The sequence below is a fragment of the Saccostrea cucullata genome, unplaced genomic scaffold (genome assembly GCF_032062105.1).
Source record: "Saccostrea cucullata isolate Sc308-1 unplaced genomic scaffold, CSIRO_AGI_Scuc_v1 ctg13859, whole genome shotgun sequence".
In the NCBI taxonomy this organism is placed as follows: domain Eukaryota; kingdom Metazoa; phylum Mollusca; class Bivalvia; order Ostreida; family Ostreidae; genus Saccostrea; species Saccostrea cuccullata.
In genome coordinates this window covers 1-16,791 of record NW_026920397.1, presented here as the reverse complement: position 1 = coordinate 16,791, position 16,791 = coordinate 1, and the positions used below count along the sequence as shown (strand labels likewise).

At 33.9% G+C, this 16,791-nt stretch overlaps 2 protein-coding genes across 2 annotated transcripts; both read left to right on the top strand.

Moving 5' to 3' along the window:
• The first annotated feature begins 3,408 nt into the window (after window positions 1–3,408).
• LOC134248238 (uncharacterized) lies at window positions 3,409–5,291 on the top strand. The gene is made up of 9 exons (XM_062730653.1): window positions 3,409–3,471; window positions 3,711–3,788; window positions 3,976–4,044; window positions 4,157–4,219; window positions 4,345–4,425; window positions 4,540–4,602; window positions 4,724–4,786; window positions 5,001–5,075; window positions 5,185–5,291. The coding sequence occupies exons 1-9, from the start codon at window positions 3,409–3,411 to the stop codon at window positions 5,239–5,241; spliced, it is 612 nt and encodes a 203-aa protein (XP_062586637.1). The 3' UTR covers window positions 5,242–5,291.
• A 2,843-nt stretch (window positions 5,292–8,134) lies between these two features.
• Window positions 8,135–16,346, top strand: LOC134248229 (short-chain dehydrogenase/reductase family 42E member 1-like; the record flags this gene model as incomplete). Its single annotated transcript, XM_062730645.1, has 11 exons — window positions 8,135–8,156; window positions 10,310–10,513; window positions 10,666–10,761; window positions 11,177–11,234; window positions 11,329–11,444; window positions 11,969–12,112; window positions 12,476–12,610; window positions 12,702–12,767; window positions 12,901–12,964; window positions 16,019–16,092; window positions 16,180–16,346. Coding segments are annotated over exons 2-11 (1,115 nt in total), but the record flags the coding sequence as incomplete, so codon positions are not given.
• Between the last annotated feature and the right edge of the window lie 445 nt (window positions 16,347–16,791).

The following is a 16,791-nucleotide window of genomic DNA, read 5'->3' as shown; positions in this document are numbered from 1 at the left end:
GGAACCAAACCTACGGATGTTAATTGTCCCCCGCTTTCATAAAGTACACTGCATAAATTTCGGTCTGTCTATCTAGCTGTATTTCACTCTTGTCTCTAAAGGCTTTTACAATGAAAATTTTACACAGCAACGTACAATGTCCCAAGGAAGACCTATTGATTTTGAGGTGAAAAGTTCAGACATCAAGGTCATTGAATCTTTTTGTTTTAGGAATTTCGTTCTCTCGCAATATCGCGAGAAATTTTGAGCATTTGCAGTGAAAATTGTGTGTTCAGTACCTCCACCGTATACAACGGGTAACGCGTGGGAGTCGCTAGAAAGTATTTGGGGAGTCGCTTTCGGAGACTTTTGAAAAATTAATAATTAAGACATTTTCTCTTCAGACAATAAATGTTACGTAGGGGGAATCTTTTTCGGTATTTGTAAGATGTATTTACAAAAAAAATTATAGCCCACGGAAGGTAGCAATTGTTAAGCTTTGTATTGGTCATTTTTCTGGCTAGTAGCATATTCGTCTAGTTTTCTCAAACACTTCGAAACTATTCGACAGATTTCATATTTACGTTGATCGAGTGGTTAAAACATGCATGAACTGCAAAATCTACGACTTGAGTAGGGATTCTGACAGTTAAAACAGCAAAAGCAAACGTTTATCTTTCAAATGCAACAATTAAAACTTGTCTAGACTTTTTAAAAATTAATAATTAAGACATTTTCTCTTCAGACAGTAAATATTAGGGGGAAGTCGTTTATGGAAAAACACATCGCATGGGGGAGTCGCAAAATAAAGTGAAATGCATACTTTTGGGTTGTTTTTATGTTTTATATACTGCCAATACCTTTTTATTTACTCATATATGTCTATAAATCGCGATCGATGTTTGGTTAATTCCTTTATAATTTGAAGTTTCGATTTCTATGGATTTATCAGTTCTAGAAAAAAACAGCAATATTTATGTACAACTGGATTATTCGGAGCACGTGTGCTTGGGGACAAGACCCTCCTCACAATGTAATTTTCTTACATCACAAAAAATACAAAAAAAAAAAAAAAAGATCACGAACCTCCTCTCCATAAAAAAGAACAACCAGATATAATAATTTCTTAATAATATTAACCTTTTTGTATTAGAAAAAAGGAAAACAGTCAAGCCCCTGACTTTTTTTTTGGGGGGGGGGGTAGAAATTTTTAACTGGTATATGCTCTCAATCTAATCCACAGATAACATTTATAATTTAATTATTTATTTATCATATAAGTAACACATCTTCAGGCACCAACGAATGAGAATATCTGGGATAATCTGGGGTTAATACAAATATGTTAATATACAGGAAGAATGCTGAAGACGGGACTGAACTGCATATTTCCCCAAGCGCTGGAAATGCATGTCTACTGTATGATAAATAATAGGCCAAGTGTAAAAATAATAAACCCCAAACAGATATCAAACTATTTTTTCACTGTATTCATCTAATCATATGTTATCCTCCCTTACCTTTTCGCAAATATTCTTAAACTGAAAGTTGACATACATGTATAATGAACACTAGCTGCAGAACTGTAGCTCTCCGAAAAAATAATTATTGACAGACCGGAGAGCTACAGTGCCACCCATTGAAAAAAAAAACTGTTTATTTATTTGCGCACGGTTCTGGATTAATTCTTCTAAATTCTTACCTCAATTGCAAACAAGGCAGATTCAAAAAATTCCTTACTCCTTCGAGTAATCTCGTAGTTACATCTGTACGAGCGCGTTGGACCGAATTATCTTGCAAATAAAAATGGTAGTATAAATGGGCGAAATTTTCGATGATCTTAATATCAGAGCCGGAAGGGCTATTAAAAACAATTATAATGCATGTTTTGTTGTGGAAACAGTGAATGAATATGTACATGTAAGGAGCACAGGGTTGGTAATATTTTGATATAAATGTTTTAAAAACATGGGGGAAAATCGAGAAACAGCACACTTTTTTGTGCGCAATAAATATACAGTTTCTTCAATGGGTGGCACTGTATCTCTCCGGCCTGTCAATATAATTTTTTTTCGTTTCTCCGAAACAAAATTATATTATTAACATATTCATTCATTTTTATTTTTTTTTTTAAATTCTTCTTTTCTGCTCCTGTGCATTAAATAAACTAACCAAGTGTATAGTTAAGTTGAAAATGACTGCGTCTTACAGGGTCAGGGGTTCTAGTGCTAGGGCGAGGCTACATAGATTATATAGTGAAAATGCATATTCTTTTAAAAATTCTTCTGCTCTGTTCAGGGGCATTAAATAAACTAACTAAGTGCATAGTTATGTTGAATAAGCCTGCCTCTTCCAAAATTGTGAATTTCATGACCCCTGGGTGGGTGGGGTGGGGGGGGGGGGTTCTGATGTTAGGGTGGGGCTCTATTGATTATATAGTGAAAATGCATAAATTCTTTAAAAATCCCCTTTTCTGCACTTGAGTATTAAACCAATGAACTATATAAAATCTAGTAACCCCCCCCCCCTTGTTCAAAGCATTGCAACGTCATGACATGGTGGCGCTACATAAGTTTTTGACGACGACACAATGACATGAGGTCATAATACATTTGCTTTGCAACAAGAGGAGAAGGTAGGTCTTCATAAGCTGATTCAATTTCTAATGATTTACTCTTTTCAAAATCGCATTTTAAAGACGAACAAATACTGGCGAATTGAGGCAATTGAGTGCTAAATAATGAAATACTCTTAAAAAATAGATTCCTTAAAAATTATATTTTTTTATATTAATTTATGTTGGCCTATAAGGCTATTATATTTATCGTGACGTCATAATAATGTGACGTCTCAGAGGTCTTTGACGATGACCTAATGACATCACAATAGCATTTGCTTTGCAACCAAAACAAAGGAAACGTGTACAGTGTGAGTATTACACATTTGAAGTATGCAGAAAATTTACGAACTGGATTGCTTATGGTTACTGGTGTGTACTTTTTGTGGGATCGGGATGGAGGGGGGTCGGGTCGGTAGAGGAGGTCCTGCTAGTAATGCTGGCTATTTATTAATTTGATTAGCGTGTTTTCAGTACATTTGTCAAATGTGCATATAAAAGGTGCAAAATATTGACACCGTAAGGTCTTAAATTGAGTAGCACATAGGTACCAAACGCCAAATATTTAAATATACTCCATCCTTAAATCTGCATCGACTGGGTATCCATAAATTAATTCTGCAAAAGGGTGAGGGGGTTAGATATCATAAAGATTAAGATACGGCATTTAAACATACAAGAAAAAAACAGAGATTCTCATCAATGTGTATTAAGAATCTTTTCATGTCCATATTTTATTACATATAATGGTGTTTATTATGAATATAACAATAAATACTTACGAATTGTCATTTTTTTTTGTAGATTTCAGAATGGCATTAGAAATAGATTACAACGAAGTGTTAGATTTTGGCGAGGAGGCGGTGAAGAGTGTGGTAAGATTCTTTGTTGAATCGACAATTACCCCCCCCCCCCTTCACTCCGACTATTTTTATGTACTTTATATGTATAATATCGTAGTGATTTCGTGTGTTATAAATGTAATAATCATGTATGTACTTACTCAGTATATGCTTTTCAATTTATCGATCATAAAAATTGCAACCAAAAAAAAAAATGATACTGAAAATGTTTTCACCTAAACCTTTTTTTTTATCAACCTATCTTTTTCCAGGACGAAAAGATGAACATCTTGAAATTTGATTATAATTGGGCCGAAGTAGTGGAGGAAGCAGAACATTTAAAGCAAGAGGTATTTTAATTGAAGTACAGTAATCTCAACATTTAAACATCTTACTAAACATGATTTCATCATATCGTAAAGTAAAGTGTTGACTTCGTTGAAAGTTCTAAATCAAAAAGTTGAAACTTAGTATCACTACAATTTTTAATATGTGTTTTCATGGACATGCTAAAAAAACAATTTTATTTGTTTGCAGACAAAGATCGAAGGGAAAAAACATCGAGACCCACAAAAAATATTAAGGAGGATCCACGAGCAAAGAATGGTAAGAAAAAAAAAATACGTATTTCTTTTTTTTTTTTTTTTTGGTCCTTTAAAAATCCTCTCCTGTTTCATTTCTTTATAAAATTAGCAAAATGTGTTGATGTTCTTTGCAGCGGGAAATAGAAGACAAAAACAAACATAGACTGGTCTTAAGTCAAGTTCATAAGGAATTGTTGGTAAGCATATAGAATATGGTTATAAATATGATCAGTACGTGATAAACACATACCGGTATACTTTTTAAAAACAATCCGCTGTTTAATTAGAATTGTGTACCATTTGTTTTAATTATTAATTACAGAACATCTTCGGTGCTATGCAGAGAAAACAGACAAAACGAGATCCCCAGAAAATACTTAAATTACACCACGAGATACGTATGGTAAGATAACACACTCAAACAGACAAGTGTACAAATGTTTTCAAAAAAGAAAAGCAGAAAATTAGATTATTATATAAATATCTAATATTAAGACGTGTTGCTTTTTCCTTGCAGAAGAAGATTGCGACAAAAATAGAGACGAATATACTCATCATGACAGCATATAAGCGATTACTGGTAAGAAAAGAAAGAATCTCTCAAAAGATAGCAGATTTTATGCAAGATGCAGTAGTTTTCAGAAAATAATAATATAGGAAACAGTTTTACAGTTTTACATATTTGTTTTTTTTCTTTGTAGGAAAGATTCGAGGCCAAGCAGAGACACACAGAGTTGCTGAAGACTGTCCATAATGAGCTATTGGTAAGTACATACTTATGTTTTACAGTTGATATTGCTATATATAGCTGATGTAGACAGTCTGTTTTACTTATATTTATTTTTTATCCTTGACTGTAAACTGCTTTACAACTTAAAAATATGCAGAGTAGTGACAAATTCTTACTTTGTGATCATCTAGACTGGTAGTTCATTTATTAACTGGTATGTTCAAACTGTTTATAACTTCTCTATTTAGAGTGTGGTGAAAAAAGAAGAAAACACAGATACATGTACAACTGGAGAGAGAAAAACTCTGCTAAGTAGACTAAAGGTACTTTTTTAAAAAAAAATACAGAGAATGCAGTTCAATAATATATTAAAATATATTTTCTCTGAAATAGCCCACTTTTTTATTTATAGAAGAATATATTACATTTCAGGTACTGGCAGACAAAGCAAAAGAACTGGTGGAATGGATGTGTTTTCAGTGGTTTTAACTTTTTCAAAAAGAAAATTGTCAGACGAATTTTGTTTCATTGAACGGATTAAACGTAATTAACCTTTAATCGAGTTTTCTTTTTTTTTTTCAATGAAACATATGTAGTTATATCTACAAAATTAGAAGTATTCGATCGCAGCTGAAAGAGAATGTAAAATGATCAAATTAAAAACCGCTCATTCAGTTATAGAGAGGGGAAAATGAAGGTGATATGGCGTCCTGCTCCAGGCCTTCTAAATTGCAGCGTATTGTGGTCATGTCCTGGAAACTGTCTTCCGAATGGCTAAATGTGTAAAACAAATTCCTTAAAGCAATATGAGCTGCATTCTGGAAAAAAATAATTTTGCTGTTTACATGTGCTATTATGATAAATCTGTATGTAATTGAAACTATTATATTTAAAGGTACTTGGACACAGATTTGAAGTTATGATTTCTATATAATATTATGACTTATATATTTTAATAGCATTTCACACAAAAATTAATTAAAAATCTTATTTCATATAAAAGATATTAAAATTTCAATTTTTTGGGCGGGTTTGATTGACACATCCTTGCACTTTCACAAATTAATTTTATTCTTAATCCTTAGGAAAAGTGGCAATCTTGTAGTTTATAAATGAAAAAATATTGATACTATAATCCAGAAAATTCAGATTAGACATGTTTGAAAGCAAAACAAACACACAATATATTGTCAGTCAGTGCAGGTGTGGTAAGCAGACTGTGACGATTGAACGCACCCGGTGAATTGTAAACATCAACAATAACTATGGCACGCCAAATTCACAAAAATTAGCTAATCATAGTTTCACAATCGATAAACTAGGTTTATCAGTTGTAAACTATAGTTTACGGACTGTAAACTATAGTTAACAACGTTAATCTATATTTTACATCTGTAAACCATAGTTAACGCGATAATCTATGTTTCACAACCGTAAACTATACTTAACACCGAAAACAATCATTTGCGATTGCAAAACATAGATTATCTGATAAATGCAGTTTCACGATTTGTAAACTATAGTTTACAACTCTTAACTATAGTTAACTGTTAACTGATAAATATAGTTTCGATTTGTGAAACTATGATTAACAACTCTTAACTATAGTTTACGATTGTAAATTATAGTTTACAAACGTGAATCTATGTTCATCAACAAAATCTATTGTGAACGCTTTATTACAGACAGATAAACTTAGATTAGCATTCGTAAACTATAGTTAACAACCGTTAAATATAGTTTTACAGATGAAAACTATAGTTAACGAATTGTTAACTATAGTTTACGGTTTGTAAACTATAGTTACAGTCGATAAACCTAGTTTATCAACTGTGAAACTATGTTTAGCTCATTTTTGTGAATTTGGCGTGCCATAAATAACAGAACTCGCGCCCTGTTTACAAAAACTGTGTACATAACTCGGGTGTGCTCGATTTGCTAAACTCTGTACGCAAGTCTTAGTTCGGAATGACGATACTTGTGAAGGAGTTTTGCTTTCTAACATTTCTACTCTGAATAAAATTATTTTTCTGGATAAAAGTTTTAATATTTCTCATAAATACACAACAAGATTGCCACTTTTTCTAAGGATTAAGAATAAGGTTAAAATTTGTGAAAGTGCAAGGATGTGTCAATCAAACCCGCCCAAAAATTTGAAGTTTTAATAACTTTTAAATGAAATAAGATTTTTAATTAATTTTTGTGTGAAATGCTATTTACAATATTATAGAAAAAATATTGACGTCAAATCTGTCTCCAAGTACCTTTAATAAGAGTGATATAAAGAATTATATTGGTTTTCAGGAAAAAGAAAAATACAAAGGAATGCATAGTATTATATAAGAAATCAATATTGTACAGGACGACAATAATGTAATTTTGCTTCAATCAAAGCATATAAATTGTTCTTCCGTCTGTAATATAAAGAATAGAAGTTTATAAATGTTCTTTTGTCTGTCATTTAAATAGGTAACTACAATATTGCAACAAAAATTTTCGACCTCAAACTTGCAGCTCATATTGCTTTAAAATATTTACATGTGTACAATTTTGAATACAAGTATATGCATAAGTATTTGTGAGATGCAGTTTCATTTAGCCCATTCTAGTCTAATGGATATGAATTCGACATAACATTTTTCGAACGGTAAAGACAGACAATACCAGTCAAAATATTCGGCAAGATTCTCAACACTTGTGATCATATACGCATTACCTCCCTTGTTTTGTACTATAGAAACTCTTGTTGCTACAGGGAGGGGAGATGGGGAGGAAGGGAAATTTAGGGAAATGGAGAGGGGATTCGGGATGAGAGGGAAGGATAGAGGTGGGAGAGGGGAAGGGGGTGGGAGGGTGAAGGGCAGGGGGATGGGAGGGAAGGGGAGGGGGAAGAGGAAAAGTAGAGGGAAAGGGGGATGGGACAGGAAGCAGGATGGAGAGAGGAAAGGTTATGCGGATGAGAGGGTGAAGAGAAAGGTATACAAGTGTCGAAAAGCTTTCACGTGTTAAAATTTAGGAGATATAAGTTGCATTACACATTATCATCAAGGGAAGATTGAAAATAAATTTGTTATTAAATCTATTGTTAATTTATCGGAAAATGCCATCCTCCCTTTAAAGAAAATCAGCTATCTCAAAATTCAGTCCCGTTACGTAAGTAAACGCTTGTAATTGTTTTCTCGTAAATCTTATTGGTCAAATATAAAAGTATATCTTAACTGATAAGAAAATGTTTACAATAACCGTAGAAAGGAAAATCGAACCTTCTTTAGTCGATATTGAAAGTTATACATGAACTAGTACAGGAAAATTTTAAAATGCCATTTTTAGTGTAAAACAAAATTTCCGTTGCAACTAGTCTTCAAAAACAGCAATTGGGATAGAAAACTTGTTCACATTAACAGGTATTTAAGACCATTTTTGATAGAGGAATTTGAATATAATGTTATCATATTTTCCTTTTAAAGTGTTGAAAGGTTAGTGAATTTAAGATTAAAGCTAGGTCTTTAAAAGGGTTTGAAAATATTTCTTATTTCAGTGAGATTTAGTATTTCTAACTTCTTAGATCTTTTTTCAATTACTAGCTTTAAAATTGATCAGTATGTTTACCTGAAATTGGATAGCAAAGTTGTGAATTCAAACACACAATTTATGTTGTAAATTTTAAAGATACTTTTATATGAAATAAGGCTCTCTAAAAAGAAAGTTTCAATAGTTATTTCTTGATTTAAAAACACACATTACATTCTGTGTTAAAAACCTTTTCAATAAACTATACTTTTTTACTTTTTTGCTTGTAAAGAAGTACCTACATGTACGCTCCGAAAAAAAACAACAACCTGACTTTCTAGTTTGAAAATAAGTACCTACATCTTTTTAGATATTGCATCATTCAGATATATTTCATTCATTAGTTGTCATTCTTACAAATATAATTTCAAAGGGCAGTAATATAATAGGAAGTAAAAAATATAAGGTGACGATACCTTTTTTGCTTTATTTCATTCCCAAATAATAATTTACAATAAATTCAATGATTTTTTTTCATCTTTTTAGTCACTCTAAATTGTTTCGAGCAATTGGAAATCGATATAATTTAGATTTTATTCAATCCATTTTTATTTCTCGAAAAATTTGTTGTATACTACCGGTACATGGATAAGAACTTTTATTGATACTTTTAAAATCGTATATTCCTATTTTTTTGTCCTTCATCATTCAAAGTCCTTTAAAAATTCTCTAATAATAATTGAACATTTTTACATCTTTTGAATAAACTTCAAACTTCCTATTAGGAAAGTCAAATGCGTCCTTTTAAATTTATCTCTACCGTAATCCAGACAGCAAATGGTATTTCTTTACTATATAAACCAATATATCGCATAGGAACTTTATAGTCCATAGAATTTTAAGTATCTGTACTTTGTCACAGTGTATATAACCTAAACAGAATAAAGGTACATGTATCCATATACTGAAAAGATCGGTAAATCAATTTCATTTTATTTATGAGATTGTCCCGAAGTGTTCGGCAGAAAAATCAAATTTTACTTCTTCCTATTTACTTAACAATGTAATTCGTTACAATATTGGTATTATTCTCTTTCTTTTATCTTCATGTTCACATGTATAGTTGGGTATAAATTCTTCAAGGCGGGTGCATTAAGTTCTAAAAACTTAGGGTGTTTTTTGTTTTTTTTTTTGTCAAACATATACGCAGTAAAAACGTCTTTCAAACCTCTTGTACCGAGATTGAGTGTGAATGCAAGCAATAAAACTATGACTTTAACAATTTAGACACTGGAAAAGATTTTTTTGAAATGGATGGGCTATACATGGTTCCCATATTATTCCTGTGACTTAATTTATAACACCTTCTCTGTTCAATGCTATTGTTAAGCTAATAATTCAAAACGTGTATTTTATCTGATGGACGATACTTGGTCAATTCAGTTGCTGTTCTGATACCTCTCCTGAGAGCTCTCTAAGAAAGTCATAACGTAAACTTCAACCATATTTTGGAGGATCTAGGAAGAAATGTCATGCCTTCAAGGTCTTTTTTTTGTTTAAGGTATTGAAAGACTAGTTACTTGCTTAAAATATTTTAATATATCTGATACGTTTTACCTTAGATTAGGGGACAAAGTAAAAGTAATTTGATTATTATATTCATGCAAACTAAGTACCAAACAAAGACCCATTAGCTTTATATATAAAGGAAAAGGGCTGAATAATTTTCTCTTTTCATTATATTTACCAGATGTGAATAGCAGCGTCCATATTCATAAAATATATGCTTTATAGTTTTGAGCTTTCTTCTTTGATCGTGAAAATTCTAACTTGGTCTGTTTTTTTGGTCTGCAAAATACCTTGACGTAAAACATTGATACATGTATTTGCCCATTTTGGACAACTTTTGTTTGTTTTTATTTTATTATTTATCAAGAATGTATATATCTTGTCTCTTTTCCAAAGTGGAAACATCAAAAGACAAGTAAGTGAAAACCAAACATCTTTAAAGATGAATGCATTTCACACACTTTTGTTTATTTTCAAGGTTGGGAAGATGGAGACAGCCTCTCTTTTAAAACGACATCAAATGATGCGTGACGCCGCCGATAATGTCCATCTGGTAACTGGGGGTGGTGGGTACACGGGATACAAACTAGGCAAACGGTTGGCAGACATGGGAAAGACAGTTATCTTAGTTGATATAGTGCCTCCAAAATGGACACTGACGAACAAAATGTCATTTGTACAGGTAACGTAATGGGTATTTCCCATCTTCACTTGACAATTAGGTTAAGGAGGCTCTGAACTCTAATAAAAAGTGCTTTTGGACTTAATTTATTTACTGCATTCTTCCGTCTTTTTTGTCGAGAAATGTTAAAAATTTATTTGGGTCTGTTTTAGTGTGACTTGACTCACGAGGATGCTGTAGTGACAGCTTTAAAAGGAGCAGATTGTGTTTATCATTTAGCGTCATATGGAATGTCTGGCAAAGAACAGGTGCAAAGTTGATATTCATTATTATAAGATAGTTGTGGTTTTGAAAATTCACAGCAATAGTACAATTTTTTATACTATTATAAAAATTATAAAATTCACGGCAATAGTATAATTTTTTAACATTTATAATGAAGTACAAAGTTTGCAATGTTCAAAATTTTCAAAATGACCACCGTTGTCATGAAAATAGAGGAAACGTACTAAGTCTAATTCTCTCATATTACAGGGATATTTTGTGCTAGTTAAACTGATTTTCACTAAAAATCAAAACCTTATGGACAAATTTCGACCTTTTCTAATCTACTAAAATTATATATTCTTACTCTGATTTTACCTTTTATAGCTCAGATTTTACCTTTTATAGCTCAGATGATCACCTTTTCTGAACAATTCAATCTTCAATTTTCTATTATAGTTTAACACCAAATTGATTGAAGAAGTTAATATTAAAGGAACAGAAAATGTCATCAAGGGTAAATAAAACACATTTAGATCAGCGTTTTGACAAATTCACTAGCTTTAAATATATTGGATTATATCAAAGAACTTTTTCTCTCCATTACTCAGCATGTTTAATACACGGCATTAGACGTTTGGTTTATACCAGTTCTAACAACGTAGTTTTTGGAGGTCAGGAGATTTGTAATGGAGACGAGTCTTTACCCTATCTGCCAATAGAAAATGTAGGTTCTTGTCATTAAGTTTTTACTTAATCCCAATAAGTTAAAGATGAAAATAAAGTTTATACAATGTTGGTGATCCAGTCAATGTTAAACCACAGTCTTATTGTTGTTTTTGTAATTTACGAAAATCAGCTGGAATTTTAGGTTGGATTTTTACATACAGGTTAACCAGTATATAGCAAAATCCTACATTAAATGTCTCTAACGTGGAATAGGAAAAATGTTCATTTATTCAGGCAAAACAATCTCAAGATATTTTAATAAACCTTGTAAAACAAATACATTAATGATTGCTACATCAACCTTGTGAACCAGTATAATTTTAATTTAATGAAATGATTTTGTATACACATGTATAAATAAAGGCATGAATTCGGATTCATTTTGAATATTTACATTTTATTTTCACAGTTCATTGATTGATTTTACGACAGAGATTAAGAATAAACTATTGATAAAATTTGCCATCAGAACTAGTATTTCCTGGGACATTCTGACAAAATGAGCATATCTTTTGCATTTAGTTTTTAGATCATTATTCGAAAACAAAGAGACTTGCTGAACAAAACGTTTTGGAAGCTGACAAGAGGAATGTACTCCGGACATGCGCACTACGGTTGGGGGGAGTGTACGGTGTAGGAGAACAACGCCATATACCAAGAGTTGTGGTGAGGCAAAGATGTTTTCAATGCTAGTACAGTGTACATGCATATCTTTGAAATCTCATTCTCTCTATATTTTTTTTATTTTCAAATATGAAATATATAATGATTGAGTTAAGTTGGAAAATAAGAAACGTAAAATATTTTTTTTACATTATTTGAGATATAACCGTGCTTCATTCTGTGTTGTGTTTTATGTTAAACGATTGGTGAATTCAGCATATTGAGTTAGAAAATATAAAAAAAGCACTTACGAACATATTTGCACTATATAAATAGTTATAGTATCAATGTACAGAAAGATCCCCGGTTTCTGAATTCAAAAATGTTTCTTCAATTTTCGTGTTATAATAAGCATCATTCTTACAGAACATGGCGCAGTCAGGAGTTATTCAGGCATTATTTGGCACAGATTCTCTGACAGACTTTTTACACGTTGACAATATGGTCCAAGCTCATATTTTGGCTGCCAAAGCACTGACTGAAGAAAAAGGCTACATAGCGGTGTGTATAGCAGTCATTTGGCAAAATGAAAGATCATTAGATAATGGCTTTACATACGATGAAGAAGCATTATTCTTTTAAATTTCTTTAGGCAGGGCAGGTCTACTTTATATCTGATGGGGTTCCTATTAACACATTTGCGTTCTTCCGTCCACTTGTAAGTAAAACTCTGAAACAGAGCCATTTTGAAACTGTGTTGATTGGTGTCTTTTAGTTGTTAATACGCATGATGTATGTAAATAAGACTGTTTACATGTATGTAAATATTTTAATAAGACCGTTTCTTCTAGATAGAAGGCCTGGGCTACTCGTTACCAAGGCTCCAAGTTCCTGTCTGGTTGATGTGCTCTATTGGTAAGCACTTTAATCATTGTACTTATAGTCCATGAGCCACTTGGGTTGGTAGTGATATTTGGTCAGGTATACCCCTAACTAGTGAGAAAATGTATGATAGCATCAAATCTGTTGTGGCTTCAATGCTGGAGACACAGTTATTGCCCTTTTTTGCTCAAATTAGGTATTTTGAGCTAAATATATACATTGTATTTGCAACCTGCAAAGTATTTGTCACACGGTTGCCAACCGTGATAGAAAGTTCTACCAGAATTACTCCGAGCTATGATGAACATATAAAAAGAGCATTAACCGAGTTACTAGCCGTGATTCTTAAAAAATGCATATTTTTACCACTTTTATTGAACAATTACATGTACGTCAAAAATTTGTATAGAGAAAAAGATAAGTACCAACGCACATATACTAGTTTAGTTATTCGTCCGTCGGTAATGACGATGACCACTGTCTCATCTTCATGGGGGAGGGGGATGATCTGGACGTTGGGTGCGGAGGTAACTAGTCAGGCCGATCCTCGCACAAGCAGATGATGGAGTTTTTGGACTAGAGTCACGCCCCCTTCTTTGTAAATCTCAGCTGGCCAGGTGCTTTGCCAGTTGACAACAGACTAATTGCTTTCTGGATCCCATCCAACGTGGGAACGGCATCCAGTGACTGGTTGATGGGAACCTGGGCAGTCTATTGATGGCTTCGTTGTTGATGGTAGAAGGGGGGTTCAGAACGCCATTGAAATGTTCCGCCCACCTGTCGAGTATATTCCCCTTCTCTTTGATGAGTATTAACCCGTCATCACTGAGGAGAGGGGATGAACCTGATGGATTTGGCCCGTAGACTTCCCCAAGTCCACAGTAAAAGTTATTCCTAGGCATGTTATGAGATTCGGCATAGCGTTGGATCTCGTCAGCTTCGGCATTCAGCCAGGAGTCCTGCATATCCCGAAGCTTTTGCTGTACCATGCTGCGAGCATTCCTCTGAGTGTCTTTTTGGCTGTGGAGGAGGGATCATCTATATGAGCCTTGTAAGCGCGATGTTTGTCCTCTAGAAGCTGTGTGATCTCGGAGCAATTCTCATCAAACCAGTCTTTGTGTGTTTTTTTTGGTTGAGTACCCAAGAGACTCGAAGGCTGTATTGTACACTGTATTACGAAGTGTGTCATCCAGCACGGTGGAATTCAGGCGTTCTTCCAGGGTGTCAGCAAAGTACTGAGAGGTGGAAGGCAACTTGAGCTTACCACCGTTGAGACGTTTTGAAGTCTCCTGAGGACGTATCCTGAGTTTGATCCGGAAGTTGAGAGGTGAGGTTTAGAGGCTATGAGACGGTGATCTGTCCAGCACTCCGTGCTGCACATAGCTTTGGTGAACAAAAGAACTGTCTGTCTGTCTCTCTTCCTAACAATGACGTAGTCCTGATCCTTGTTTCTTCTTGTTCTCTTTGTTATTTTGACCGCATGTGTAGGGTCCCCATCAGCCGCGGTAAACTGGCTAGGAAAGGGTGGAGCAGACAATGTTTGGGTACCTTTGATAATCCGCTCCTCTTGCCATGGAGGTGAGCAGTGCGTTCCTAAAGAAGGCTGCTCAGCAGCACAGGTGGCTGCCAAACTCAAACGCAGCTCTGGTTGGTGAAAAGCGACCATATGGCCTGTGCTGCCTGTGTGCAGGTCCGCGACTACCGACTTCCAGTGAACTCGCACCTGTCACATTTGTCGCTCGCCTGTCGCCACAGGGCTTTGGGGTGGATGATAGAAGGGATAGAAGATGATCATTGACTTGTGCGATGAGTTTGATTAAAATGAAGAAGGTTTACGCGTCGCTGACCTCACTCTCTTGCCTGCAACCATCTAGATCCAGTGGCAAGACAGATGTCAGGACGTCTGGAGATGAAGACAGATGCAGCGGATAATTAAGACGTGCTTTATGTGCCTTGCCTTGCTCCAAGCTTTCCACGGTGCTTAATATGACCGCCTTCTTTTCCGTTGAACAATGACGGTTTCTTCCGCAGAGTCAGCAGGTGCACATGCGTTATAGGTAGCCAAGCCCTCAATCAACAGGGTTCGAGACCCGTCAGCGCTTTGTGTAGAGAGTGCTCTCCTATAGGGATCTCCCTTAAGAGTGTACGGGTTCCTTCTACCCGGACTAGTGGAGGGAAGGGGCGTCAGGACATTGCAGGTCGAGAAACACAGCCCACTGCCCACAAAGCACATATGATTGTGCACATATGTTGCTTTATTTTGATGTCAAAAATATATAATATATCACACGTTTAACTTAGATGAACATATAACTGTTCATTATCACCATGGTTTAGCATGAGATTAAATAAATAAACATTTTAGGTAAAGGCTCTACTTGAGATTTGACATATTCAGAAAGTAAATAAAGAATATACGCACAGGGTAAATCAAGTTAATTTTCCTTCAATTTTCATTTTTAGGATAGGGATAAAGATTTACTATGAAATCTATTTATATATATTTTTTACTGAAATAATGTTTTGAGGTGCTAATACGTGATAAAAATTCTTTAGTAAAAATGACCATGCAATATTTTTTTGGTGTGAAAATTGTCACAGTAGTAATTTCTTTCCATTGATCAAAATTTCAAAATTGCGTATTCCACTTTCATGATCAAGGGTAGAATTATATTCCTATATAATTTACACGGCTCATTACAGAGCCAATTTTGAATAATAACTGAACAGGGTAATAGCATGGTCTGTATTCAAAAGAATTTTCAAGAAAATGCCATCCGAAATAAGGTAGAAATTGTGTATTGAAAAACTAACCTTCTTTTTTCAAAGTCACAGCTGAGAGAAAGAACAAGTTGGGTTGGTGTATATAAACAGTTGATACACCATTAAAGCCACAATCAATTCAATGCTATCATACATTTTCTGAAGGTAGAGATGTATGTCCTTCAAAAATTAACTATGAAAATTATTCACCCGAGATGGTACCGATACCGAAAAATTCAATGCCTGGCTCATGGACTATTATTCATTGATGTCGAATTCAGAATTGTGATACAGAAATGTATATGTATTGTTATTCCCGAGCAGCATGGATGATTGAGATGGTTCTTTACATAGTGTCAGGGATCTACCACTTCCAACCCATTTTAACAAGAATGGAGGTAGGCAAACAGAAAAAGAAAGTTGTGGGGTTACATGTTTTGTATTTCTCAATTTTTGAATTAAATATAACGTTCTTATTCTAAAAGGTTTACAAGATGGGCATCTCCAATTATTTTTGCATCAAGAAAGCATCACGTGACCTTGGATATAAGCCAGCCAAACAAAACGAAATATCTGACATACTTGAGGATTTCGTAAAGCGAGGATTCAAAGTGAAGCAGAAGAATATGTCAATAGTGATCAGTTTGAATTGGTGTGCTTATTTTATCTTTTATGTGGCGTTTACGTCTTTTGTTGTATCTTGCTTCCCAATGTGGAAACTACACAACATTTGAAAAAGCCGTTACATATAGTTTTCGACAAACGGAGCTAATATTGGGAGTCAGAAAAACAGTTTTAGTGCGAAGTTTAAGCATTTTTTTTTATTTTAAAAAAATGTTTCACTCCATTTCTTATCAGAACATTTGCAAAAAAAAACTTAACTCTCATATTAAGCTCTAATTGGCAGCAAGTTGTCAAGTTATCAATATACTGAAAGAAAAAAGGTTAACATAATATGCGAAACACTTTTGACTGAGTGGTCGAAAATTATGAAAATCGGTTAGATGTTACATGTACTATGCACTGAAATCGATTTTCAAAATTACGTGACCTGTATGACGTCACGAAGGAAACGTGTGGAAAGTCAAAAACAGGTG